The sequence below is a fragment of the Dendropsophus ebraccatus genome, unplaced genomic scaffold, assembly GCF_027789765.1.
Source record: "Dendropsophus ebraccatus isolate aDenEbr1 unplaced genomic scaffold, aDenEbr1.pat pat_scaffold_1052_ctg1, whole genome shotgun sequence".
Taxonomy (NCBI): domain Eukaryota; kingdom Metazoa; phylum Chordata; class Amphibia; order Anura; family Hylidae; genus Dendropsophus; species Dendropsophus ebraccatus.
In genome coordinates, this window is record NW_027208469.1 from 1,812 (window position 1) to 29,586 (window position 27,775).

General features: G+C 46.2%; 1 protein-coding gene across 6 annotated transcripts; it reads left to right on the forward strand.

Annotated features, from left to right (window-relative positions):
• Window positions 1–5,260: 5,260 nt before the first annotated feature.
• LOC138774727 (mitochondrial nicotinamide adenine dinucleotide transporter SLC25A51-like) lies at window positions 5,261–27,246 on the forward strand. Of its 6 annotated transcripts, none has more exons than XM_069955673.1 (2): window positions 5,261–5,326; window positions 24,908–27,246. In XM_069955673.1, the coding sequence occupies exon 2, from the start codon at window positions 24,957–24,959 to the stop codon at window positions 25,851–25,853; it is 897 nt and encodes a 298-aa protein (XP_069811774.1). In that variant the 5' UTR covers window positions 5,261–5,326; window positions 24,908–24,956; the 3' UTR covers window positions 25,854–27,246. The 6 variants fall into 6 exon arrangements, with proteins under 6 accessions (XP_069811774.1, XP_069811778.1, XP_069811777.1 ...); XM_069955677.1 differs by having other exon boundaries at window positions 5,287–5,307; XM_069955676.1 differs by lacking the exon at window positions 5,261–5,326 and adding an exon at window positions 18,165–18,190.
• The last annotated feature ends 529 nt before the right edge of the window (window positions 27,247–27,775 follow it).

Here is a 27,775-nt window from a genome sequence, read left to right on the forward strand (position 1 = left end):
TCTCCAGTTTGGGTGGGGTTCTGTAATTCAATTCCATTGAAGTGAATGTAGCTTAATTGAAAACCCCACCTGAACTGGAGACAAGTGTTGTTTCTGGATAAAAGTGGCCATGTTTTTGTAGAACTGGATAACCCCCTTTTTTAACTGTTTATTTTTCCATTTTGTATATAACAATAAAACAGATCAGATCATATGGAGAATATAACAACACACAAATAGTAAGACAACAGAAAGGTCTGAGGACCAGATATTCCAGAAGAGGCATATGTCCTGTTCTCATGTGACTATTTATCTCAGAAGTGAACCAACATGGCCCATTGAAACACCAAAGAGGGGTGGTAAGCAAGAATAAATGTTCTCATGCATTTAAGCTCAGGTAAGGAGTCCACATAGGATATAAACCAACCAGCCTTTTTAGTTTAAATAATAATAATAATAATAATAATAATAATAATATGTTCTGCACAGACCTAAAGAAATGCAACATGCAACCTTGAATGTAAAGAGTTCTGAAAATATCCCAGAGCAATCTGGATGGTAAGAAATGTCAATATTCAGATCGGTACTGTCCGAAGAAAAAGAAAACTGTATGGCTATGTTCACACACTGTCAAAAGGACAGCTGTTTTTATTGGATGCCGTAATTTAATGGCAATTATGGGTATTATTTTATAATTATGTGATTATGAGAATAATGGCTGTTGTTATAAAGAAAACTAATAAAAACAGCTGTCATTTTGATGTGTGTGAACATAGCCTAATAGCAAAAGTAAATTGCAACTTCTACCTCATCTAGGTTACTTAGGCTCACATATATGGCCCAGATAAACAATAGACTTCAGCATTAGTTTAGCCTCTAGTGACCACCAGAGTTTATGCTTTGGTTTGCAGTATAGAATTGTTCACAGTTTGTATCAAAGTACTGTTTTTTAGAAAGGCAGATTATAGGGAAATGGGGAGTATTAAAATATTGAAATAATAGTGTGTGACAAAACATTAGGAGTGAGCGTACAGTGGGCAATACATAAAATTATTAAAGGCAATGACTTCCGGTTCCAGCGTTCGTATGCCAAGCAACGAGTGAAGGATGTCCAGTCCTTGAATAATCTAACCTCCCGTTCCCTGCACCAGTTACCTGACAAATACCAGCTTATAGCCATACTAGAACCGCCAGGACTTTTTCCAAATGGCGATGGCTGTGCAGCAGTCTCACACCACACAGACTCACAGCCTATGACTCCAGCCACTCACGTCACTGACAGACATCGGAGGTGATGAGTTGCTGTTACTGGGACTTAACCACACACATAGTGGACTTGGAGTGAGTAGTCTAGAAGACGACCTCTACCATGCCATGGAGCAAGTTGATGAGCTAGTTAAGAGTAATACATACTTCACTAAAAGCTAAAACTGAGGGCTTGGAAATCAGGTCACGATGCAGTAACCTCAGGCTTGTGGGATTACCCGAAAGCATTCAGTCCCACCAACTGCTACAAAACTTTGCCCCTGAACTGCCTCAAGCATTAGGTCTTCTAGGGCCTATGGTGGTGGAACGAGCTCACAGAATCGGCCCTCCACAATTGCATAACAGCAAATCATCCAAGATGGCGCAGATTAAACCGCACCAAGCCATAGCCAAGTTTCTAAACTTTGCAGATATGCAGTTACTGCTCCAGGAATTAAAGAAAATGAAAACAGAGCTTCTCCTACGAGGTCACAAGGTACTTGTAACAATTTCTCTGCTGAGGTAGCTCGACAAAGGAAAATCCTGGCACCATCATGTACAAATATGATTAAGCGCAATGTAAAATTCTTATTGCTTTATCCGACCACCCTGAAGGTCTTAACGTGTTCTTGCAACATGGAGGATACAAGAGATAAAGTATTTGCAGGGGGACCCTTCAGGGCCAGGGTATCTCCGGCGCTGCAGGCATCACAACCTGGCTGATGGACTGGCCGTTCAGCCAGTCAGTGATTAGGGCAGTACGCTGCTCTAGTCACTTATTGGCTGAGCGGCCAGTCCATCAGGTGGGACAGGCATTTTCCCCTGAGTTGTGATGTCATCACAACTTGGGAAAATGCCTTCTGGTGGGGGTCCCGGGGCCGGTCAGGTGGCGCATAGCAAGCACAGGAATCCTGGTGGCGCTGTCCTTTTTTTTTTTTTTTTTTAACGCACTCTATCTCGTTCTTTTGCCATGCATCAGTCTGGCTCTATGCACTGGAGACAGGCCCGCCGCCCCCCAGTGTGAAGATATCCCCTCCGCTCTGTGGCGAAGCTACATAAGAATCAATGGAGTCAAGGAGGGGAGGAGATATGTCACACTGGGGGGCGTGCAGCGTTTAAAAAAAAAAAGAAAACGCAGAAGGGTGCTCGCATATCCACCCCATCCAAACTACAAAGTACATGAGGCTGGAAGCAGTTTGTCCCTGTGTAGAGGCAGCGACTAAAGATGAGTGTGACTGGAACGTGCTCGAGTGCAATCGCTTGGCTTTTGCATACCAGTGACTGACAAAGTTCGATGCAGCACTAGGGAGTCCTGGAAAACATGGATACAATCTATGGCCTACTCTACCGATCTGACACTGATAGGACTATACTGTGGACGGCTCATCAGTTCATAGGCTTAAAAATAGTAAATAAACACCCACAATATACTATACCTACAGCATGCTGCACTGTGAAAAACACCATGGACCCAACAAATCTATTGCAAAATGTGATAGCATATCACTGGGAAATATATATGCCTTTACACAGGGCCAAGATACAGGGACACCCTTTACCTGATGTTACTAGGCTGCTGCTGATTGTTTTTTTTTACCTGGCCGGTTATGAAAAAGAGTGGGGACCCCTCATGGTGACATAGCTCTCTTACCTACAATAAATCACACCCCTCATTGTCAGAGCGAAAACAAATTAGAATCTTGGTAACTATATAACATGGTATAATGTATAGTGTGTTATATTGTTGGGCTATCTACGGGATATGTAATATGGTAATTTATTGTATGCTGCTTCTTAGCTGGAGCCAGTGTCGGACTGGGGTACTTGGGGCCCACCAGAGGAAATGATCCTTGGGGCCCACCAAAGAAGAATCGGTAAAAAGAGACATACTGACCCGGCTCTATCCTGGATTCATCTGGATCTGCGACAACTCCCTTGTGAATTACATGTTTTCAGTCGAACTATAACTCTCAGAATACCTTACACTTTTAATGAAGGGTATGTTGGGAGTTGTAGCTTCAGACAGAACAAGCCTTTAATAATTGATTGTTGTGCAGAAGCGTCTGGTGGCCGTAATCTGTTACAACCATCAGCCCTAAAGGTCCAGCACTATATGTCTCTACAGTGGCAGCTCATATGTACTACAACTCCCAGCATATCCTGAGGGATGCAGACTATCAGTAAATGCTGGGAGTTGTAGTGCTTGCAGCTGTTGTACCTGGAGGATTCTTGGTGTATTGTACACTGAATACTTTGTGGGAGATCAGAATACATAGTTATGTGGGGCTCAGTGTGTCGAAGTGACGCCAGAACTGCCACTAATATATATATTATCACCATACTGTACCTCTTAACATACCATCACACTGTTACTTGGCCATATAATCCATCATCATACTACTACTCCTTCATCCTCCTGCACTTCCATCATCATACTACTACCCCTTCATCCTCCTGCTCCTCCATCATCATACTACTACCCCTATCATCCTCCTGCTCCTCCATCATCATACTACTACCCCCTCATCCTCCTGCTCCTCCATCATCATACTACTACCCCTATCATCCTCCTGTCCTCCATCATCATACTACTACCCCTCTTATCCTCTGCCCCTCCATCATCATACTACTACCCTCTCATCCTCCTGCTTCTCCATCATCATACTTCTACCTCTTTCATCTTCCTCCTGCACCTCCATCATCATACTACTACCCCTCTCATCCTCCTGCTCCTCCATCATCATACTTCTACCTCCTTCATCATCCTCCTGCTCCTTTATCATCATACTACTACCCCCTCATCCTCCTGCTCCTCCATCATCATACTACTACCTCCTTCATCCTCCTGCTCCTCCATCATCATACTACTACCCCTCTCATCCTTCTGCCCCTCCATCATCATACTACTACCCCTCTCATCCTCCTGCTCCTCCATCATCATACTACTACCTCCTTCATCATCCTCCTGCACCTCCATCATCATACTACTACCCCTCTCATCCTCCTGCTCCTCCATTATCATACTACTACCCCTCTCATCCTCCTGCTCCTCCATCATCATACTACTACCCCTCTCATCCTCCTGCTCCTCCATCATCATACTACTACCCCTCTCATCCTCCTGCTCCTCCATCATCATACTACCCATCCATCATCCTCCTGCCCCTCCATCATCCTCCTGCCCCTCCATCATATTACTACCCCATCCATCATCCTCCTACCCCATCATACTACTACCCCCTTCATCCTCCTGCCCCTCCATCATATTACTACCCATCCATCATCCTCCTACCCCATCATACTACTACCCCCTTTATCCTCCTGCCCCTCCATCATATTACTACCCCTCCATCATCCTCCTTCCCCCTTCATCCTCCTGCTCCTCCATCATCATACTACTACCCCTCTCATCCTCCTGCCCTTCCATCATCATAGTAGTGTACCCCTCTCATCCTTTTGCCCCTCATCAGCATACCAGTGCCTCCCTTATCATTCTCCAGCCCCTCCATCTATATTTAAAACAAAAAACAGCTATACTTACCTCACCTGTAAGGTTCCTCTAGTGCCCCAGCGACTCCTCTCCCCGCTCTGCTTGAGTAAGATCGCGAACGCCGGAAGGGGGCGGGCTTCTCGCAGCGGGGGCGGGGCTTCCCGGGACTACCCGGGACATGGTTTTGCCGGGGCTGTCTCCTCAGAGTCGGGCAGACCTGGCAAAACCATATATTTATCCTGCTGCAGCTGGGGGCCCACAGAGGACAGCCAGCATCATCCTATGGCTGGACAGGCAGTGAGAGTGGGGGAGGGGCCCACCGGAGGATGGCCCAGTCCGACACTGGCTGGAGCTGCTGCACAGTACATTGTATGTGTGTTAAAGATAAATGGTGGTAAATAAAGCTACTTCAGTTAAAAAAAAAAAGTCCAATCACACAATGTTATGATTTGAATTGGGTTGTAAGGCTGGCGACCAACTGCCACTGATCACCGGAACTGTAAACAAGTCTAGTGACGGCTTGTGGTTGCTGAAGGGCAATTTTCTGCCCATTTTTCCTATCACAGACTCCTGATGGAAGGCACAGGTCCCCGGTACATCCCAGAACATCTGGTACACAACGCACACAGGACAGCGGAGAGGGACACTGATCGCGGGGAGAGACTGCTCATGTTAGGGGGCCATGTAACTAGCTGACATTTTTTAGACTTATCTGTACAGGACATAGAGGACATTAGTAATAGTGGCCATGGAAATCTGTATGAAAAAACTGTCATCTCCAAGACACGGCCATATAACACTACAGGTTACAGGCTGCTGCCATTTAAATCATACATAGCTCTGTAATCTGGACCATAGAGTAATATGGGGTTGTCTGCAGCCTCCTCAGTGTCAGATTGTGCTGCTCTACACAGACTGGATATTAGAACGTATAGGTGTAGATTTATCAAACAGTCTTACAGTAGCAATGTTCTCTGTTGCCCATAGTAACCAATCACAGCTTAGCGTTACAGTTTTCATGAGCTCTAGTAAAATGAAAGCTGAGCTGTGATTGGTTGCTATGGAGCAACAAGGGTCCGAATTAGGGCCGGGTGGGCCTGGGCTGGGAAGGGTGCTGGGAGGGTCCGTGTTAGGGGACTGGGGCAGGCCTGGGTTGGGAAGAAGAGGAGAAGAAGAACGAGGAGAAGTAGAAGAGGAGGAAGAGGAAAAAGAAGACTGGGACGGGCCTGGGCTGGAAAGGGTGCTGGGAGGGTCCGCTTTAGGGGGCTGGGGCGGGCATGGGCTGGGAAGGCCGCTGGGAGGGTCAGCGTTAGGGGCCTGGGACAGGCCTGGGCTGAGAAGGGAGTCGGGAGGGTCTGTGTTAGAGGGCTGAAGTAGGCCTGGGCTGAGAAGAAGAGGAAGAGAAGAGGACAAGAGGAAAAAGAAGACTGGGGCGGGTCTGGGCTGGGAAGGGTGCCGGGAGGGTCCAGGTTAGGGGGCTGTGGAGGGCCTGGGCTGGGAAGGGCGCTGTGAGGGTCCGTGTTAGGGGCCAGGGGTGGGCCTGGGCTGGGAAGTAGAGGAGAAGAAGAACAAGAGGAGAAGTAGAAGAGGAGGAAGAGGAAAAAGAAGACTAAGACAGGCTTGGGCTGTGAAGGGCGCCAGGAGGATCCGCGTTATGGGGGTGGGAAGGGCGCTGGGAGGGTCCGCGTTAGGTGGCTGGGGCGGGCCTGGGTTGGGAAGGGCGCCGGGAGGGTCCGGGTTAGGGGGCTGGGGCAGGCCTGGGCTGGGAAGGATGCCTGGAGGGTGCGTAATAAAGAGCCCGGGTGTTGCTGGGCTGAAAAGGGAGCCGGGAGGGTCCCTGGTAAGGTGCTGTAGCGTTCCTGAGCTGGGACAGCTTTAGCAGGTAAATTAAGGTAAATTAAGGGTTGGGATGGGTAATCAGGCTAGGGTGGAGGGGCTCCCTCATGGTGCCTTTACCTTGACGTGGTGAGGGAGCTTGCGTGCTTTAGTGATCCAATGAGCTAAGCTGGCGGAAGTAATACTCCTGGTGGGGTCACCCGTGCCAGACAGGTCAATGGGGAGAGGCCAGACTAAGCAAGGCACCCGGAAGAAAGGGCTAGTATTCTAGAAATTGAAATTTTTTTTTAATACAATGGACATATTCTATTGACAATACATCTAGCACTCTCACTACACATATCAATCAGCAGGACACACCACACACATTGCTATTCTCATCTGCTTTTGTTGTTGTTGACTGATGAACCTTGTAATAGACAAGCAGGAGATGGCAGGATGCCTGCACCTAAGATTCCTGTCCATCAGTACAATACAGGACTCCAATCTGACAAATTCCTTACTATGTTCTAAGTGCAGGGAGGCTGCAGTGCTGGGGCAAACCAGTCATCAATCTATTCATGGGTTGGCCCACTTAGCACACCGCTCATCTGGCATTTGCCTGACTTGTCAGATAGCCAGTTAGGGCCCTATTCCACCGGGCGATTATAGTTTGCATAATCGTTAACGATTAACGATCTCAAACGACCGCTATTGCGAAAGACCTGAAAACGTTCACTCATTTCCATGGAACGATAATTCTTACTTATGATCGTATTTGCGATAGTTTTTTCGCTATTGCGTTCGTATCTACTGCGAATGACCGAACCATGTCTTATTCAATGCGAACGATTTGCGAACGTTTTGCGAACAAGCAACAATAGAAATAGGTCCAGGTCTTATAAAGCGATCAACAATTTCTTGTTCGGTCGTTAATCGTTAACTGCATTTCAACCGAACGATTATCGTTTAGATTTGAACGATTTAACGATAATCTGAACGATAATCGCCCGGTGGAATAGGGCCCTTAGGCCCTGCTGTAGTGTCATACAATGCACAAATTACAACATCATAAAGTGCCATAGCAGGGCCGGACTTAGATCAAAAATGAGGCCCTGGCAAATGAATCCCACCAGCCCACAAAATCCAGTAATCCAAGGGTTAATTTATACATGGTCAATAGTTTAAGACCTTATTCTCATGCTCCGTGATCTACGGACCCTACAGAGTGTGCAGTTGTGCAATGGACTTGCAGCCCCCTTCGGCATCATGTATCAATATCGGCTGTATCAGTAAAATCTTGTTGAGATTTAACCCCTAGACGATCGTTGACGAGCGTGCGTAATTGCGTCATTGCATCATTGCCAACGGTGAACGGCGTACACGAAAAGAGGGAAAAAAGTGCGCAGATTACCGATTTTATGTTGCAATATATATATATATATATATATATATATAAAAATTAATAAAAAGTGATCAAAACGTCCGATCTTCATAAATATGGTACTAATAAAAACTAGAGATCATGGCAGAAAAAATGACACCCCATACAGCCCCATAGGTGAAAAACTTAAACCGTTATAAGCGTCACAATAGGCCCATTTTATTAATAATTAATTGCTAAAAAAAAGGATTTCATAAAAAAAAAATATATATATATAACATTAGAGAATCTGTGTAACCTGCATGTGGTTGTGTTCGGGCTGACCTATAGAATAATGGTATCATGTCGCTTTTACCATATAGTGCATTACGTAGACACAGGAACCCCCCAAAAGTTACCATATTGCATTCTTTTTTACGATTTCACCCATTTATATCTTCATAAATAATTTCCGTCATACATGTTATGGTAAAATGAAAGGCGCCATTACAAAGTACAACTATTCCTGTAAAAAACAAGCACTTACATGACTTGTAGATAGAAAACTGAAAGTGCTAGAGCTCTTAGAAGGGGAGGGAAAAAGAAAACACCAAGAACAAAATTTGAGCGGTCGACTGGCTGATTTTCGGCCTGGTCCTCAAAGGGTTCAACATGTCTGTATACAGTGCCTGCTCTATAATGCATGTCAAGTCCACTCTGCCCTACAGTCCCTGCACACAGCATATGCACCTCTATTACCTGCATGACCTCCACAGGGTGGCTTTTACACGGCTCTATATTGTAGGAATGGTGAGCAGCTAACAACACCAGATAGCTGACAGCCCCATGCTGACAGCTGTGATAGCTGACAGCCCCGTGGCGCACCCTCCTGCACTGCTCCTCTTCATTAGGTGCTGGGAGGCACTGGTGCTGTGTTTTAGCAGATGTTTAGTACATTACCCATCTACTAGTTACAGTAATCGCCGCTTTCATCAAACACATAAATATAAAACATTAACATAAAAACACAATTTTCTATGAATGATAATATTGTATATAACTTCTGTAGTTCATACAGTTCCCAAATAATACCAGTATACCAGTATAGTTATCACTATACTGTTTTCCAGGCGGTACTGGGGCTGTCTCCACCTTCCCCATGGAATGGGAAGGCAGCAGGAGTCAAATGCCGATAGTTCGGGTTCGTACGAACCTGAACTTCGGCCCTGTTCGATCATCTCTAGTTATCACCACCATAGTGTTACTGAGCAAATTCTATGTACTGAGACCAATGTTACTAATATTAGCAATATACATGTAACAGATAATACCACCATACAATAACTTCCATAACAACCGCATAATGACTAATACCACTATACTGTTAATAAATAAAATCCACTATATAAACACAAATATTACCAATATAACCAGTATATACAGGACAAATAATACCATGAACACTACCATTATCAGCATACAGTGTCTGGATAAAACTGCCACCGTATAAAATGCTATATAAAGACTAGAGGTGAGCGAACCAGTAGTGGATTGTAATAGGTCCTTTTCGGGCGGGAACCCCGGGGCCCTGAGTTTCTGGGGGGCCCATGGCCACCCAAACATACTTATACTTTAAGTGGTATATTGTCCCTGGCCAGGGGCGGATTAACTGTACCATAGGCCCCGGGCTGTTCACCAAGCCTGGGCCCCCCCACCCCACTGTAACTATGGAAGCACTAGCCTGGCGTTCATAGTACAGGATAGATAATGTCATGTTGTCCTGATTTGTGCAAAATTGCCATAAAAAAACTGTATTTTTTTGCAAATCATGGCAGAAGTGTAGCCAGGAGACAGTACACCATTGAAAGTATAAGTCTTTTTGGGTGGTCATGGGCCCCCCAGGAGCTCAGGGCCCCGGGCTGCCGCCCAAAACGCCCCTATTATAATCCACTACTGTCCCTGGCTACAGTTCTGCCATGATTTTCACTGCTTTTTTACCGCAATTTTTGCACAAATCAGGGCATTATGACATTATGTATCCCGTACTATGAACACCAGGCTAGTGCTGCCATAGGTACAGTGGGGTGGGGGGCCCAGGCTTGTTGAACAGCCCGGGGCCTACGGTAAAGTTAATCCGCCCCTGGAGCGAACTTACAGTAAGGTCACTCATCTTTAATAAAGACCAATATTCTCCCTAAGCAGCGACCATATAGAGGTATATCCGGATGTTTACAGGAGGTTCTGCAGGTTTATAAGTGACTATAGTGCAGTGAAGGTATAGAGGTAGATATAGCTGTATACAGGAAGTGACTATAGTGCAGTGACTCACAGGAGGGGTCTTTTCTGCAGGAATCACAAGTGAGGTTTTTGCTAGTTCAAGTTGCTTGCTTTTTCTTTTCCTCTCCATCTGGCTCCGGCCATCATGAAGACTTTCCTGGCCATGACTTGTCTCTACAGAATGTAACAGACACAAATTTTATGCTCCTCACTCCAGCATCACCTGAGTACAAACTGTCCATGTGTACTGCGGTACACAGTGACAGTTCCCCATATATAAACAGTTGGGCTTAATTCTTTTCACATAGTAGTCAGGCCACCCTGTTCCCTCAAAGAGCAGATAATTCTCCTTTGAAAGCCCACACATTAAACATATATATATATATATATATATATATATATATATATATATATATATAGGCTTTCCTCATCATCATCAGCTCATCAGGATACTAGTCAGCTTACCTCCCCCCATGTCTAGTAGGCATCTCTTGTTGGTAGTCCCCCTGGTATCTTTTCTCTATTGTAAACTCCACATGTAGGCAATATCCCCTAATATCCCCAATGTAAGAAAGCTTTCCCTGGAGTAATCCTCCTTTCCATTGGCAATCCTATTTGTTTGTAGTCCTCCTCTATGCAAATCCCCCTCTAGGTAACAGTAAAAAAAAACAACAAAAAACACAACAATAATACATACCTGCTTCTGTGCAGCCCCCAGCCTTCTGTCCACATCCGTACGCTGCAGAGAGCAGCCGCTAGAGTGAGCTCCTCCTCGCTTTGTCAGTCAGGGCCGTGGATCAGTTAAACCTAGCTGGTCTTACTCACCAAGTTCCCCTGAGTATTTTGAGACATCTTTCTAACTGCTGCCATTCCTGAGTTACAAGTTTTTCTATAAGATGGTCTATTATCAAGATAAGAAACTACATTTCCCATCATGCAAGTGATCAGGTGAGGTGAGGGGGGGTGCCGTGGATGAGCCCAGCAGGGTGGCCGGGGTCAGGGTGCCATGAGTGAGAGTGGGGGGGGGGGTAGGGATTACCACAAGGGGGGGGAGCGGTGCCGTGGGTGAGTGACACACATTGGAGGCCGGGGGGGGGGGGGGGTGTCACAGTCAGGGGGAAAGGGGGAACGGTGCGGGTGAGCGCTGGGGGGCACAGAGTACGGTCGGCCTCACGTGAGCTCTGGGGCCAGGGGGGCCACACAGTGCGGGTGATGGGGGTGGCTGCTGTTAGAGAGGGATAGTGACAGCTGCACTGATCACTGTCTCTCTCTTTCTCTCTAACAGCAGCCACCCCCGTCAGTGTCCTCCTTCACTTCAGTTTGGCTGGGTTAACTTAAAGGCCTAACCCGGCCCATTGAAGAGACGGAGGACACGTGATGCCGACACGGAGGGTGGGGGCCAGGAGCAGGGAGCTGTGTCGGGTTGGACTGAGATTTGATGATTTTATGCGTATTGTGGGGGTGATTGTACCTAGATAACAGCAAAAGTGTGCAGAATCTATAATACATTGATATTGGAAAGATGGAAAGCTATGGGTGGGCAACGTATTAATGCAAAAATAAGTTGGGGGGAATACCCCATTAGCAGCAGGAGGCCCAGTGAGCCTCTCTGCCTGTTGCTGATGCCGGCCCCAGCCCTGAAGTCACAGACACAGCGAGGTTAGTGGCTGGCAGCGGCCCTCACATTGTCAGCGCTGCAGCAGCCCTCAGAAGCTGATTAATGCAATGCGGCTGCGGACAGCGCTGTTAGTTTTTAATAACAAAAACATTTTTTACACAGCCCGGGTGGCCCACGGGCAGGCATTAGCCAGGTGTGCTAGATTGCCAATTATGGTGGTCAACAGTCGTTAGGCATATATGATTTCTTTCACTTCTTGGGGGGTATGTTTGATAACTGGGGTGGGAGAGAGGGGGAACAGGGCCAGTTAGCTTATAAACATACATTACAAAGTTATATAAAGAGGTTGTTGAGGAAATTTTCACTTTTCCCCTATCTACAGGAATAGAGGAAAAGTAGGAGGTTGGGGTATGAACTCTGTACCCCCACCAATCTCCTTATTGGCCCCACCAGCTCTGATATGAATAGAGCCGTGGGTACAGCATACCCGGCTCTTTCCGTTGACTCCATAGCAATGAATAGACCCCCGGGTCGCATGCCAGACCCACAGCTCTATTCATAACAGAACTCGTGGGAGAGACGGAGGTACGGAGAACGGTGGGGGGTACAGAGGTCGGACCCCCCTCGACCTCCTACTTTTCCCCTATTCTTTAGAAAGGGGAAAAGTACATTTTTCCTGGCTAACCTCTTTAACCCTTTGAGGACCAGGCCCAAAATGACCCAGTGGACCGCACAAATTTTGATCTTAGTGTTTTTGTTTTTCATTCTTCTTCATAGTTCTTTCATTTTACCATAACATGTATGATGGAATTCCAAAATTATTATTTATGAAGATATAAATAGGTGAAATCGTAAAAAAGAAAGCAATATGGTAACGTTTGGGGGGTTCCTGTGTCTACGTAATGCACTATATGGTAACAGCGACATGACACTATTATTCTATAGGTCAGCCCGAACACAACCATATGCAGGTTACACAGATTCTCTAATGTTATATATTTTTTTTTAATGAAATCCTTTTTTTTGGCAATTAATTATAAATAAAATGGGACTATTGTGACGCTTATAACAGTTTTATTTTTTCACCTACGGGGCTGTATGGGGTGTCATTTTTTCCACCATGATCTCTAGTTTTTATTTATACCATATTTGTGAAGATCGGACGTTTTGATCACTTTTTATTAATTTTTTATATATATAATGTAACATAAAATCGGTAATCCGCGCACTATTTTCCCTCTTTTCGTGTACGCCGTTTACCGTTTGCAATGACGCTTGTTATATTTTAATAGATTGGACAATTACGCGCGCTACGGTATATTATATGTTTGTTTATTTATTTTTATATGTTTTATTTATATAATGGGAAAGGGGGGTGATTTCAACTTTTATTGGGGGAGGGGTTTTGGGGTAGTGTAATAGTATTTTTAACTTTTTTTTTTTTTACACATTTGAAGTCCCTTTGGGGGACTTGTACATCCAGTACTTTGATTTCTACACTGATGAATGCTATGCCATAGGCATAGCATTGATCAGTGTTACCGGCGATCTGCTCATTGAGCCTGACTGTGCAGGCTTAGTGCAGCAGATCGCCGATCGGACCGCACGGAGGCAGGTGAGAGACCTCCGGCGGTCCGTTTTACCGATCAGGACCCCCGCAGTCACACTGCGGGGGTCCCAATCGGTAAGTGACAGGGGACTCCCCCTGTCACTTACACTTAAACGCTGCGGTCGCGCCGCGTTTAAGGAGTTAATGACACATGGCAGCGCGATCGCTGCAGCGTGTCATTACTGGTGAGGTCCCGGCTGCTGATTGCAGCCGGCCCCCACCTGCTATGAAGCGCGCTCCTCTCCAGAGCACGCTTCATAGCGGGAGAAACACCCAGGGCGTACAGTTACGCCCTAGGTCGTCTGGGGACAGACTTCCATGGCGTAACTATACGCCCTGGGTCGTCTAAGGGTTAAAGCGTAACTGTCTTATTTTTTTATTACAGAAATCAGTAGTATAAGCGATTTTAAGAAACTTTATTTATTAGGCAAAAAAGCCTCTTTCTGTACTCAAAAAGCAATCTCCCAGCCTCCCTCCCTCACTTCTTATCTGTGCATTATCAGGCAAACCTGTCTTCATTACAGAGAAGCCAGTGAAAACGGTTTCTGCTGTGTCCATTATATCCCTATGGAGGGGGGAGGGGTCTAAGGGAGATGAGGGAGCAGGAAGAGGAGACATGAAGGTCAGCTGTTTGTAGACTAAGCACCTAAAACGCTGGACTCAGGGGTCAGAAAAGTCAGTGGTTATCTAGGAACTTGCTGAGAAGGTTGCAGGGTGTTGTGCTGTGCAGGACTGCTCCGTGCTCACTCACTCCTCTCAGCCCCTCCCCTCTCCATAGACACATAATGGACACAGAAATCCTGCTTCATCTGAAGTCAGGGGGGAGCTAGGAAAACTGCTTTTTCAGTACAGAAGGAAACTCTTTTGGTACATAAAACCTATTAGGGTGCCTTTACACGTACCGTATCTCTGTGTATTTATCGCTGTGAGTTTCTCGCACATAAATCCACAGTGATACTGATTGCTATCAAGCCAATGTATGTGTATTCTCACTGCGTGTTTGGTGTGATTTTTACATGCCAGTTTTGATTATCAAATGATTTTCACAGGCGAGTTCAACACCACAAAAAACGCAGCTACTTTCATGCAAGTTTGATGTGAGTTTTGTGCTAGAAATAAGCAGCAATACGGTATGTGTGAAGGCACCCTTTGGGTCTGTTCACACGTAGACTCGCTGCGTATTTATCGCTGTGAGTTTCTCGCACATAAATTCACAGCGATACTGATTGCTATCAAGTCAATGTATGTGTATTCTCGCTGCGTTTGGACATGCGAGTTTTGATTTTCACAGGCAAGTTCAACACCACAAAAAACGCAGCTACTTTCATGCGAGTTTGATGTGAGTTCTGTGTGAGTTGTACGTGTGAACAGACCCTTAATCATTTTTTGCAGCACGGATCATATCCCCAAAATAGATCCATAACACCTTCAAATGTGTGTATGAGGCCATAGAAATCAATGAGTCTGCATGTGTGAAATGATATACACTCACCGGCCACTTTATTAGGTACACTATGCTAGTAATGGGTTGGACCCCCTTTTGCCTTCAGAACTGCCTCAATTCTTCGTGACATAGATTCAACAAGGTGCTGGAAGCATTCCTCAGAGATTTTGGTCCATATTGACATGATGGCATCACACAGTTGCCGCAGATTTGTCGGCTGCACATCCATGATGCGAATCTCCCGTTCCACCACATCCCAAAGATGCTCTATTGAATTGAGATCTGGTGACTGTGGAGGCCATTTGAGTACAGTGAACTCATTGTCATGTTCAAGAAACCAGTCTGAGATGATTCTAGCTTTATGACATGGCGCATTATCCTGCTGAAAGTAGCCATCAGATGTTGGGTACATTGTGGTCATAAAGGGATGGACATGGTCAGCAACAATACTCAGGTAGGCTGTGGCGTTGCAACGATGCTCAATTGGTACCAAGGGGCCCAAAGAGTGCCAAGAAAATATTCCCCACCCCATGACACCACCACCACCAGCCTGAACTGTTGATACAAGGCAGGATGGATCCATGCTTTCATGTTGTTGACACCAAATTCTGACCCTACCATCCGAATGTCGCAGCAGAAATCAAGACTCATCAGACCAGGCAACGTTATTCCAATCTTCTACTGTCCAATTTCGATGAGCTTGTGCAAATTGTAGCCTCAGTTTCCTGTTCTTAGCTGAAAGGAGTGGCACCCGGTGTGGTCTTCTGCGGCTGTAGCCCATCTGCCTCAAAGTTGGACGTACTGTGCGTTCAGAGATGCTCTTCTGCCTACCTTGGTTGTAATGGTTGGCTATTTGAGTCACTGTTGCCTTTCTATCAGCTTGAACCAGTCTGCCCATTCTCCTCTGACCTCTGGCATCAACAAGGCATTTCCGCCCTCAGAACTGCCGCTCACTGGATGTTTTTTCTTTTTCGGACCATTCTCTGTAAACCCTAGAGATGGTTGTGCGTGAAAATCCCAGTAGATCAGCAGTTTCTAAATACTCAGACCAGCCCTTCTGGCACCAACAACCATGCCACGTTCAAAGGCACTCAAATCACCTTTCTTCCCCATACTGATGCTCGGTTTGAACTGCAGGAGATTGTCTTGACCATGTCTACATGCCTAAATGCACTGAGTTGCCGCCATGTGATTGGCTGATTAGAAATTAAGTGGTAACGTGCAGTTGGACAGGTGTACCTAATAAAGTGGCCGGTGAGTGTATGTATATATATTGTCTCTTGATATATTCAAATATAACAATTTTTAGGAACCAACTTGCATCACATGATGGAATAATATGCAAGTTTGGGTCTATTATAAAGGACAAAACCAGACACTTATAGAGCAACATAGAAAGTTTATTATTGCAAATCTCATTTCTAGGTCAAAAAGAGAAATATGATTTTAAGTGTCAGACAGAAACAGAGGAACTAGGGACTGTCCCCCCAAAGAGGTACAATTTAAATAAATATATATATATATATATATACAGGGGCGGTCTTGGCATTTCTGGGGCCCCAAGCAGTTATGTCTGGGCCCCCCCTCGACATGCGCTCCACAACAATAGACCACTGTGTGCTGCCCCCAGTATTATATACCCCTTGTGTGCTTCCCCCAGTAGAATATAGACCCCTGTGTGTTCCACCAGTTATATATAGCCCCCCATGTGCTCCCCCAGAAGTATATGGACCTCCTGTGGGCTGCCCCAGTTGTATATAGACCCCCTGTGTGCTCCCCCCAGTCGTATATACCCATTGTGTGCTGCCCCCAGTTGTATATACCCCCTGTGTGCTCCCCCACTAGTATATAGCCCCCTGTGTGCTCCCTCAGTGGTATTTAGCCCCCCTGTGTGCTCCTCCAGTAGTATATAAACCCCCTGTGTGGCTCCCCCAGTAGTATATAGACCCCCTGTGTGCCCCACCAGTATTATATAGACTCCTGTGTGCTCTCCCAGTAGTATATAGACTCCTGTGTGCTCCTCCAGCAGCATATAGACCCCTTGTGTGCTGCCCCCAGTAGTATACAGACCCCTGTGTGCTCCTTCAGTTATATGGACCCCCTGTGTGCTGCCCCCAGCAGTATATAGACCCCCTTTGTGCCTCACCAGTAGTATATAGACCCCCTGTATATTCCCCCAGTAGTATATAGACCCCCTGTGTACCCCACCAGTAGTATATAGACCCCTGTGTGCTCCCCCAGTAGTATATAGACCCATGTGTGCTCCCTCAGTAGTATATAGCCCCCTGTGTGCTCCCCCACTTGAATATAGACCTCCTGTGTGCTCCCCCAGTTGTATATAGACCCCTCTGTGAAGCCCCAGTAGTCTATAGCCCTGTGTGCTCTCCCAGTTATATATAGCCCCCCTGTGTGCTCCCCCTGTTATATAGCCCCTTGTGTGCTCCCCCCATTTATATAGACCCCCCTGTGTGCTCCCCCCATTTATATATTCCCCCGCTGTGCTCTCCCCCAGTTAAACAGACCCCTGTGTGCTCCCCCTCCCATATAGTATATAACACAATAAAACAAACACTTATACTCACCTGGCGTCTCCTCTTCTCTTCATTCTTGTGGCCGCAGGAAGGGTTTTCCCTGCGGTCACAAGAGGCCGCGCTCCCCTTGTTCTGGCGCTGATGCTCCAGTGATGTCCCTGGAGCGCCGCCACCACAAGGACAAAGTGGCCACTTGTGACCACAGGGAAAACACTTTCTGTGGCCACAAGAGTGACTGTCAGGAAGGGAGCCAATGGCTCCCGCCCTGTAATTGCTGCTGCTGCATGTAACTATGAGCGCTCATTACGAGTGCTCATAGTTACAGTTCAGATCGCAGCAGCGAGCGGGGCAGCGGCCCTGTCCAGCGGTCTTGAGCACAAGAGCAGGACGTGGGGGCCCCCCTGGATCTTGGGGGCCCCAAGCGATCGCTTGTGGTGCTTGGTGCTGAAGACCGCTACTGTATATATATATATATATATATATATATATATATATATATATATATATATATATATATATTAACAGTCGTTGCTTCTAACAGCATATCCGTAGCATCTACTTCATGCTTTTTTCCTAAAACTCTGCCCTCTTGTGACCCCGCCAGGACCCTTTGCATTGAGCATTGGAATAACACCACGGAGGCCATTTTCTTGAAGCTCACGCAGCCGGCATTCACACTCTTTTAACGATATATGAAATAATAACTCTGCCGTTTCTGATTGGCCGGATTCATCACGTGCGATTACCCAGACCAGGTGGCGACTGAAGGTGACAGGGAGCGTTACTGATTTGCGCATGCGCTGAGCAGGGTGACGGCGGGTATGTGGATTGGATAGTGCTCTCTCTTTTTTTTTGTTCTGTCTACCGGAAGTAAGTTGTATGCAGCCCGCCCACAACTGTCAGCAGCTGAGGTGGGGTATGAAAATTCCATAGAGGATGACTAGTGGCCACGGTGTGCCTGGTTAGTGGCGGACAGTGGTGGAAGGTGAGAGGCCAGCCTTGGGTGGAAGTCGCAATGTGAGGTGTAGGCTAACAGGACTGGCACGGGCTCCTCAGTGATCCCCGGAGGTAGTATGAGGCCGGCCTGCTGCAGAGCCTGTGTGCTGGGACCTATAGTGCCATGTATGCAGGGGGGCTTGTCCTTGACCCTCGGCACCGGACTGTGTCCCTATTTGTAGTCCAGACAGGTGCCCCCCCCCCCATTCCTGCTGGTAGGTGGCCTCATACAGTCATGTGCTCAGAGGGAGCCTGCCTATAGGGCCTATCCACAACCTGAGGCTCTAATACAGAACTACAACTCCCAGCATGGGGTGACGGCAGCAGACTGTCAGGGCATGATGGGTGTAATAGGTATTGTGCCATTCCCAGGGAGCTGCAGGCTGGGGACATAAAGCTGAAATGATTGAGAACCTTGAAGCGGTAAAGATACTGAATGGACAGCTGTGTGGGGACCCCAGGCTTTCCTGTATAATAAGGATATACTGGTGGCCTGTGGCTGGCAGGGCACACTATAGGAGTTGTGGACATCACTTGTATATCATTTACAAGAAAAGCAACTTCATAGCACAAAATCTAATGCAGATCTGTGCTGGATTATGAGAATTTCTGAATGATCAGGTGCTGGATTAATGGGCGTCTCTGCAGTTTACTATGTGTAATCCTGAAATCTCTGTAGTAGCTGTAGAAGATATTGCTGTCCCATGCACTGGACCCTCCTTGCTCCTAATATTACAGTGTTTGCAGGTGTAAAAGCAACTATTGCAGAAGCTGCAGTCTCCGATCATGTGCTATGGTGATGGTACATTGATGGCTTATCCGGAGGATTTATAAAGCACAGATAACCTTTTTATAGCTGACTTCACATGAGCATAATATGGAGGCATTTACTGTATTAAAGCTGCCAGACAAGGCCCCACTGCATTTCTGATGGCACAAACTGACAATTGTTACATCAGGCATCAGACCTGCACTCAGGTTGGGACTTGCAGCTGTAATGTGGGCACAAAAATGTGGCCGTGTTACACCCATGTGAAACCAACCTTAAAGTGACACTGTCACCTCCTTTGTGCATTTTGACATCTCTACACAGGTGTAAAGGGTAAATTTAGTGTTTTTCATACCTTATTTCATATCATACGTCATGGTGCTTGTTCAAGTAAAAAGTGTCCTTTTATCAACTGCAGATTGTATTAAGTGGGCGTGGCCTCGCGGCATTATCGCCACTTAACCCCGCCCACAACTGCACGGTTGGCCCCGCCCCTTGACGCCCATTGGTTGGCCGACGTAAAGGGGGTGGGGTTCTAGACCTTTCGGCCAGCCTGTTCCAATGGCGGGCGAGAGGGTGGGGCCAACTGTGCCGTTGTGGGCGGGGCTATGTGGCGCTAATGCCGCGAGGCCACGCCCACTTAATACAATCTGCAGTTGATAAAAGGACACTTTTTACTTGAACAAGCACCATGACGTATGATATGAAATAAGGTATGAAAAACACTAAATTTACCCTTTACACCTGTGTAGAGATGTCAAAATGAACAAAGGGGGTGACAGTGTCACTTTAAGGACATTTTTGTGCGGCTTCCTTTATATAATATATATTATATAAAGGAAGCCGCACAAAAATGTCCTTAAGGTTGGTTTCACATGGGTGTAACACGGCCATATATACCTTATAGTGGCAGCAACCACCTCTTGTTAGTCTGTCACTTGTGGATAACAACACAATCCCTTGATTTCAGTGCAGTGTGATCCACACAATGCAGAACAGCAATATCAGCCCGTAGCATACAGCATGCTCAAGTCCATCCAAACCCGAACGTTCGGTATTTGATTAGCTGGGGCTGCTGAACTTGGATAAAGCTCTAAGGCTGTCTGGAAAACATGGATACAGCCAATGACTATATCCATGTTTTCCACATAGCCTAATGGTGCGTTTACACAGGCAGATTTATCTGACAGATTTTGGAAGGCAAAACCAGGAATGGATTTGAAAAGAGGAGAAATCTCAGTCTTTTCTCTATGACCCGTTCCGTGTTTATGGTCTGTGCCTGGCTTTGGCTTCAAAAATCTGTCAGATAAATCTGCCTGTGTAAACGCACCATTAGGCTTTATCCAACTTCAGCAGCCACCGCTAATCAAATGCTGAACGATCGGGTTTGGATGGGCTCGAGCATGCTCCAGGTTCGCTCATCTCTAATGGCCGTTGTTACATTATTTAGGTTGATGTTAAATGATGGCCCTTTTGGGTATGATTAATTTTAAAAGGTTCATTGAATTTAATGGAAAAGACTGTGAAAGGACAGCAAAAAATGTGTTTGCTAAATATTGGTCACTAGTAAATGTTCTGAACATTAATTTGACGTCCGCTGCAAACTGCAGACATTATTCTATGCATTGTGTTTACTAACGGCTGTTATTTCCACTGACTTAAATAGAAATCATTGAAGACTGAAAACAGCAGCCGTTACTTAAAGGGTATATTCACACGAACGGACTCGCAGCAAGATTCTCGCTGCGAGTCCGGCAGGTCCTGGTAGTTCCCACACACTATATACTCGCTGCGGTCTGAATGACCGCAGCGAGTATGTAATTCTACCGCCCTTAACCCCTTCTGCTCCCGCCCGGCTCCCCCGCTGTAAACATACATTACCTCTCCTCGCTGCACGGGTCCGGTGTCCTGCTCTCCTGTCCGGCCAATCAGTGTGTTGCGCAGCCGCAGCCACTGATTGGCCGGACGGGAGAGCAGGACGCCGGACCCGTGCAGCAAGGAGAGGTAATGTATGCTTACAGCAGGGGAGCCGGTCGAGAGCAGAAGGGGTTAAGGGCGGTAGAATTACATACCGCAGCGAGTATATAGTGCGTGGGAACTGCCAGGACCTGCCGGACTCGTGTCGGTTCGTGTGAATATACCCACCCGGTACATCCTCTTTAAGCTGAACCCACGGATCGAACGGCGCCGTCACGTGGAAGCCGGTGCCATGGTCCGTTTTTCGGACCGCGTCTCCATTCCCGTGCACGGCGATGTTCTATGCAGCGGAACCGGCCGGTGCTCAGGCACTGGAGGTAGGCCAGGCCGCCCCCAATGGGAGGGAATTCCTTCCCCTGTATGATGCGGCTCCATTCATTCTAACGGAGCCACGTCATACAGGGGAGGAAATTCCCTCCCACTGGGGGCGGCCTGGCCTACCTCCAGTGCTTGAGCACCGTCCGGTTCCGGTGCATAGAACGGTGTCGTGCACGGGAACCGAAAAACGGACCGCAGCATCGGCTTCCCCGTGACGCCGCCGTTCGATCCGTAGGTTTAGCTTAAAGAGGATCCGCTGCGGATTTCACGATGCGAGTTGGCAGCAAAATCCACAGCGGATCCCAAACATTCATTTTTAATGAGATTACATACTGACAGCGGGATTGTCATAACGCTGTGAGTATGTAAATGCCGTTCTCCTTAATCGCCCGGTGCATATTTTACCGCTGCAGATATGTACCCCATTCAAAGTCACAGTAGCGGGATTCACAGCAGATTCCGCTACAAACTTGCAGCGTAAAATCTACTGCAAATCCAATATGTGTGAATCAAGCCTTAATGCGTTTTTGCTTTGTTTCCAGCTCGTGCACATATGAAGCACTGCTCAGCTAATCACTGCCGGCCTGGCAAAATTTTTGGGGCTCGACAACCTGTTTAAGTGTAGCATGAACAAACTGCTTCCAAACACCCACACACAAAAAAAAATAAAATAATACTTGTTAATGATTTTTACTTTTGACTTATCACTGGGAAACGTCAAAGAACAAGCTGAGAGCCACACGTAGCAGTGTTATGCTTTCAATCATCCCCATCCAGGCAGCCCCATAGACTTATTATGGAGCTGTCTAGAGTGAGATTGCTGCAAGCCAGTGAGTAATGTGCTACTACACACTTCTAGGTCATTTTCATGATCTGTAAGGGACCAATCATATTTTACTTGCTCATTTTGAAGGGAAAAAGATGCTGTGCATTTGATAGTTGTTAAAATAAAAAATTAACACAATTTGTACAAAGGCAATAGGACATACAGTTGACTTCTAAAGTTTGTTGAGTCTGTCTTGACCTGAAGTTCTCCAGCAGCAGCTATTACTTTTGCAGGAATTTAACCGGTCGAGCCACTGTGACTAACATGAATTTTGACACTCACTCAAGTTCTGAGTATTGAAATGCTTTCTTGTAGCTTCCCTCTCTATTAAAGGGGTTATCCAGCGCTACAAAAACATGGCCACTTTTCCCCCTACTGTTGTCTCCAGTTCAGGTGCGGTTTGCAATTAAAGGGGTAGTGCGGCGGTAAAGAATTATTCACAGAATAACACACACTACAAAGTTTCCAATTTGTAATGTATGTTATGTCTGTGAATGGCCCCCTTCCCCGTGTCCCACCCCCCCACCCGTGTACCCGGAAGTGTGTTGTGCGCTATACATACCTGTCACGTGCCGACTCGTCTCCGATCTTCAGTCAACGATGCCGTCTTCGGACGGCCAGCCGAATCCCTCCGCCCGTCCTGAGTACCGGCCGCCCTCTGCCGTGTCATCGGCGGTCAAACTGTGCTCAGCCAATCGCGGCTGAGCATCTGATGACACTGAAGAGGGCGGCCGGCACTCAGGACGGTCGGAGGGATTCGGCCTGGCCGTCCGAAGACGACATTGCTGACTGAAGATCGGAGACGAGTCTGCACGTGACAGGTATGTATAGCGCACCACACTTCTGGGTACACGGGTGGTGGGACACGGGAAGGGGGCCATTCACAGACATAACATACATTACAAAGTTGTATAACTTTGTAATGATTGTTATTCTGTGAATAATTCTTTACCGCCGCACTACCCCTTTAAGCTCCATTTACTGCAATGGAACTGAGTTTCTAAACCCCACCCAAACTGGAGACAACAGTAGGGGGAAAGTGGCCATGTTTTGTAGGGCTGGATAACCCCTTTAATACACTCCTAATCACAGCTATAAGCTGTTTGGTAAAAATATAATTTTAGACCAGTCTGGAACATACTGGGATTTCTTTTGTACCCTGTTCACACTTGGTATTACAGTGCAATACCACTACTCTATACAACAAAAAGAACGCGTGTCTACTCCTCCTTTATAGTCATTCAGAAGACAACTGTTGCATAGTGTAGTTCTCTTTTTTTTTTTTTTTTTTTTTTAAATTCTCTTATGCCTAGTTATGCACCTATAAATGGCTCCCCATTAATCGATTGGCGCTTTACACAGTGAATGGACAGGAAGCAGTTGGTTCTTGTGGCCCCATTTAATGCGTGGGCGCTGAAAAGTTGATCGGTGGGGGCCTGCCGATTAGTGACTAAGGAGCTATCCTGTGGATAGCTGATTGGTCTATCTCTCCCAGAAGTCTATTTAAAGGGGTACTTCACTTAACTAAATTTAAAGGAGACCTGTCACCCCCCGCGCTGGGGTGACAGGCTCCCGACCCCCCGTTACAGCCCCCTATACTCACCTGATCCCGCACGCTAACAGGAGAGTCCGATGCCCATAGAGAATGACGGAGCTTCGGACTCCCCATTCATTCTCTATGAGCGTTGGACTCTCCTGTCAGCGCGCGCGTCGGGCTTCGGGAGCTGATATCTCGGTGACCCGACCGGATACAAAAGCGGGACCCGGCGGGATCAGGTGAGTATAGGGGGCTGTAACGGGGGTCGGGAGCCTGTCACCCCGGCACGGGGGGGTGACAGGTCCTCTTTAACCCTGTTCAATCCCGACCCATAATCTAAGCTTGTTTGTAATAGGTTTTTACATGAATTTACATGAGTTGGACTGTTTATCTGCAGCACATCCTGATTTACACCCTGAAGCTGCTGAAAATCCTCACTTCCTGGTCCACATGGTCTCCACTCCTTTGTTCCCTTCTCCCTTCTGAGACCAAAGTCTCAAGAACTAAGTCTCTTGTTGCCAGGCAAGCTGTAACACCTCATCTGTAACCCCGCCCACCACTGACATCATACCAATCAGTGAGAACCTGGCCAAGGAGCAAGGAAACAACAGAACAGTGACAGGGCAGTATAGGGGGAAGGGACACCTCACACAGCCCCATAAGTAAAAAAAATTAAATAAAACCGTTATAAGGATGGTCATACAGCAATTTTAAGGAACAGGTTTTTTTTAAAGGAGACCTGTCACCCACCGCGCCGGGGTGACAGGCTCTCGATCCCCTTATAGTTACCGCATGTCGCTGAGTCCCGCTGCCGGTCCCGGGACGGAGATATCCCGGTGAGAAGCCGGCGCGTGCGCTGTGGAGATGGGTCCGGCGTCCATAGAGAATGAATGGAGCCGTGCGCGCGCAGCAGAGATGAGTCCAGCTCCATTCATTCTCTATGGACGCCGGACCCATCTCCACAGCGCCAGTTACGCCATGGAAGTGACAGACTTCCATGGCGTAACTGTACGTCCAGGGTCATCTAGGGGTTAATCTATACTATATTGGAATAGCACTTTTTATTAAAAGTAAAATTATACATATATTTTAAATAACTGTTGTTGATTTTAGGTGACGTGATGGTTCCTGCGTAGGGAATATCAGAACTCCTAACATTGGTATGGATAGAGAAGCCCATGAAAAAAGGAAAACTGACTTGGTTCTCCCAGGTGCAAACCAAGACCTTTTACATCCTACATTAGCAATCGGAGCTGGTAAACATTATTTGTGTGGCTACTGTGCTGCATTCACAAACATTGCCATCACCTTCCCCATCCAGAAGGTGCTCTTTCGGCAGCAGCTTTATGGATTACGAATAAGGGATGCTATTAGACAGTTGGAGAAAGATGGGATTCGTACACTTTACCGGGGAATATTACCTCCCCTCCTGCAGAAGACTACAACTCTTGCCCTGATGTTTGGTCTTTATGAGGACTTCTCGAGTCTTTTGCTAAGGCATACAAATTCTCCAGAGCTTGTTACACGAAGTGTAGCAGCAGTCCTTGCAGGAACAACTGAAGCTCTTCTCACACCTTTTGAGAGAGTTCAGACTTTGCTTCAGGATTACAAACACCATGACCGATTTACAAACACTTTTCAGGCTTTTAAAGTGCTTCGACCCTATGGAATTGCAGAATATTACCGCGGACTGGTCCCAATTTTGGTCCGGAATGGACCAAGCAATGCACTTTTCTTTGGTCTCCGTACCCCAATCAAACAGTGTTTGCCAGAAGCCAAAACCTCCAGTGCTCATGTGATCAATGACTTTATTTGTGGGGGACTGCTTGGAGCAATGTTGGGTATCCTCTTTTTCCCAATTAATGTGGTAAAAGCCCGTATGCAGTCCCAGATCGGAGGGGAATTTACCTCCTTTGGAAAGGTGTTCATGACAATCTGGACAGAGCGTGATGGGAAGCTGACACACCTTTTTCGTGGTGCCCTTCTTAACTACAATAGATCAATCTTGTCCTGGGGTATCATCAATGCAACATACGAGCTGCTGTTAAAGCTGTTCTGATATGGGCAGGGAGTCTGTCGCATCTAATTTTTCCTTTAGACAAGGGATCAAATATCACAAAACCAAATACAAGGCTGTCTGCGTACACCACTAAAATTGCAATGGAAAAAACTTGCTTGAGCAGAGAGTCATTGTGTCTGGTAAACACAAGTGCCTGTCTGTTCCTTTTATTTATCCTTCTGGTGATATTACTATGTATATGCTTAATATTCTATATGGTCAGCTTTAACTGTACACAAAAAATGAACAGTCTGGCTGGAGCTCGCACAAATGACCGTTTTCAGTGTTGGATTTTCTATGTAATCTCTTCCACAAGCTAATGTAAAATAGGTGCCACTTTTATAACCAAGCTATAGTGTAATCGACATACTGCCAATTTCTTCTGAAACTGGTTAATTTGATCTTGGGAAAGCCATCCTACGTACTGAAGCGTCATGGGTTTCACAATCCATATTGCCTGATGATAATGTGGCCCATGAAATATATACAGTATGTCGGTTACATAACTCTGTTCTCAATAACTCCAGTAGTACTTGTAGCTTACCATTTGTTTTTGTAGTTGTGGATCGATCAAGGAATCTGGGTAGGTCTAGGTTTCCAATTAAAATGAAAAGGGATTTCTTAAATGTAAATGTCAATTTTTTTTTTTGCATTACATTTTTGTTTTTAATATACAATATAGCTATTGTGTGTGTTTATATCTAATCCAGGAGAATTGACAACCAACCCACAGTTTAAAACTCACATGTAATTTTTCTGCTATTTTCATTACAACTAGAGATAAACGAAGCGCTCATCTAAACAAAGCAAATTGCTTTGTTTGATCAGTGCTCGGCTCATCAAGCCACTGGGCTGTCAGTGCTGCTAAGCTCCCTGCCACTCCACCCGGGTGCCGGGGAAAAGCTGGATCCGATCCTGGGAAACTGGGAGATTTTTCCCAGGATGTAGCTTTTTCTGGCATCCTGGGAGGAGTGTCAGGGAGCAGAGCAGCGCTGAAAGCCCGGCGGCTTGATGAGCCGAGCACTGATCAAACAAAGCAATTTGCTCCTCTCTAATTACAGCACATGATTTGTAGACTGAAAAACTAAATTGCAGTGATTTGGGAAAATAAACTCTGCAACATTACTCAATGCAAAACTATAGATTTGATTGCAAATGAACAGCCAAAACCTCTTGATACATTTACATGTTCATTATCCTGTGTCTTGGCACATATGCAGCATTTGCATTGTAATATTTCCCCCCGACATGATTTTTTTCCCCCTGTCACTAGCTGTACTGCCAGGTAATCAATAAAAGGATCCTGCTTAGGGCCCTTTTACACGGAAAGATTATCTGACAGATTATCTGCCAAAGATTTGAAGCCAAAGCCAGGAATGGACTATAAACAGAGATCAGGTAATAAAGGAAAGCCTGAGATTTCTCCTCTTTTCAAATCCATTCCTGGTTTTGGCTTCAAATCTTTGGCAGATAATCTGTCAGATAATCTTTCCGTGTAAAAGGGTCCTTAGGGTGCCTTTACACAGAAAGATTTATCTGACAGATTTTGGAAGCCAAAGCCAAGAATGGATTTGAAAAGAGGATAGATCCCAGTCTTTCCTTTATGACCTGTTCTCTGTTTATAGTCTGTTCCTGGTTTTGGCTTTAAAGATCTTTCAGATAAATCTGTCTGTGTAAACGCACTATTAGTCTTGGTAGCAGCTGAATGTGTTCTTACCTGTCCATTTCTGAGCTTAGGGGAAAAAAGTCTTGGCAGGTGTTGCTTTTGTTTCCCTCCTGCTCTTTTGGCAGAGAAAACAAAAGGCAAAATATTAAAAAAGAACAAGAGATTTTCTTTCCCATGAACTATGAGCTTGGTTGTCTAATAAGCTGCAAATATCATACTTTGCTAAAGGTAACATGAAATAAATCCTGAAAACTTC

Coding starts and splice junctions, on each gene's coding strand:
- LOC138774727 (XM_069955673.1), top strand. CDS start 24,957: ATGGATAGAGAAGCCCATGAAAAAAGGAAAACTGACTTGGTTCTCCCA.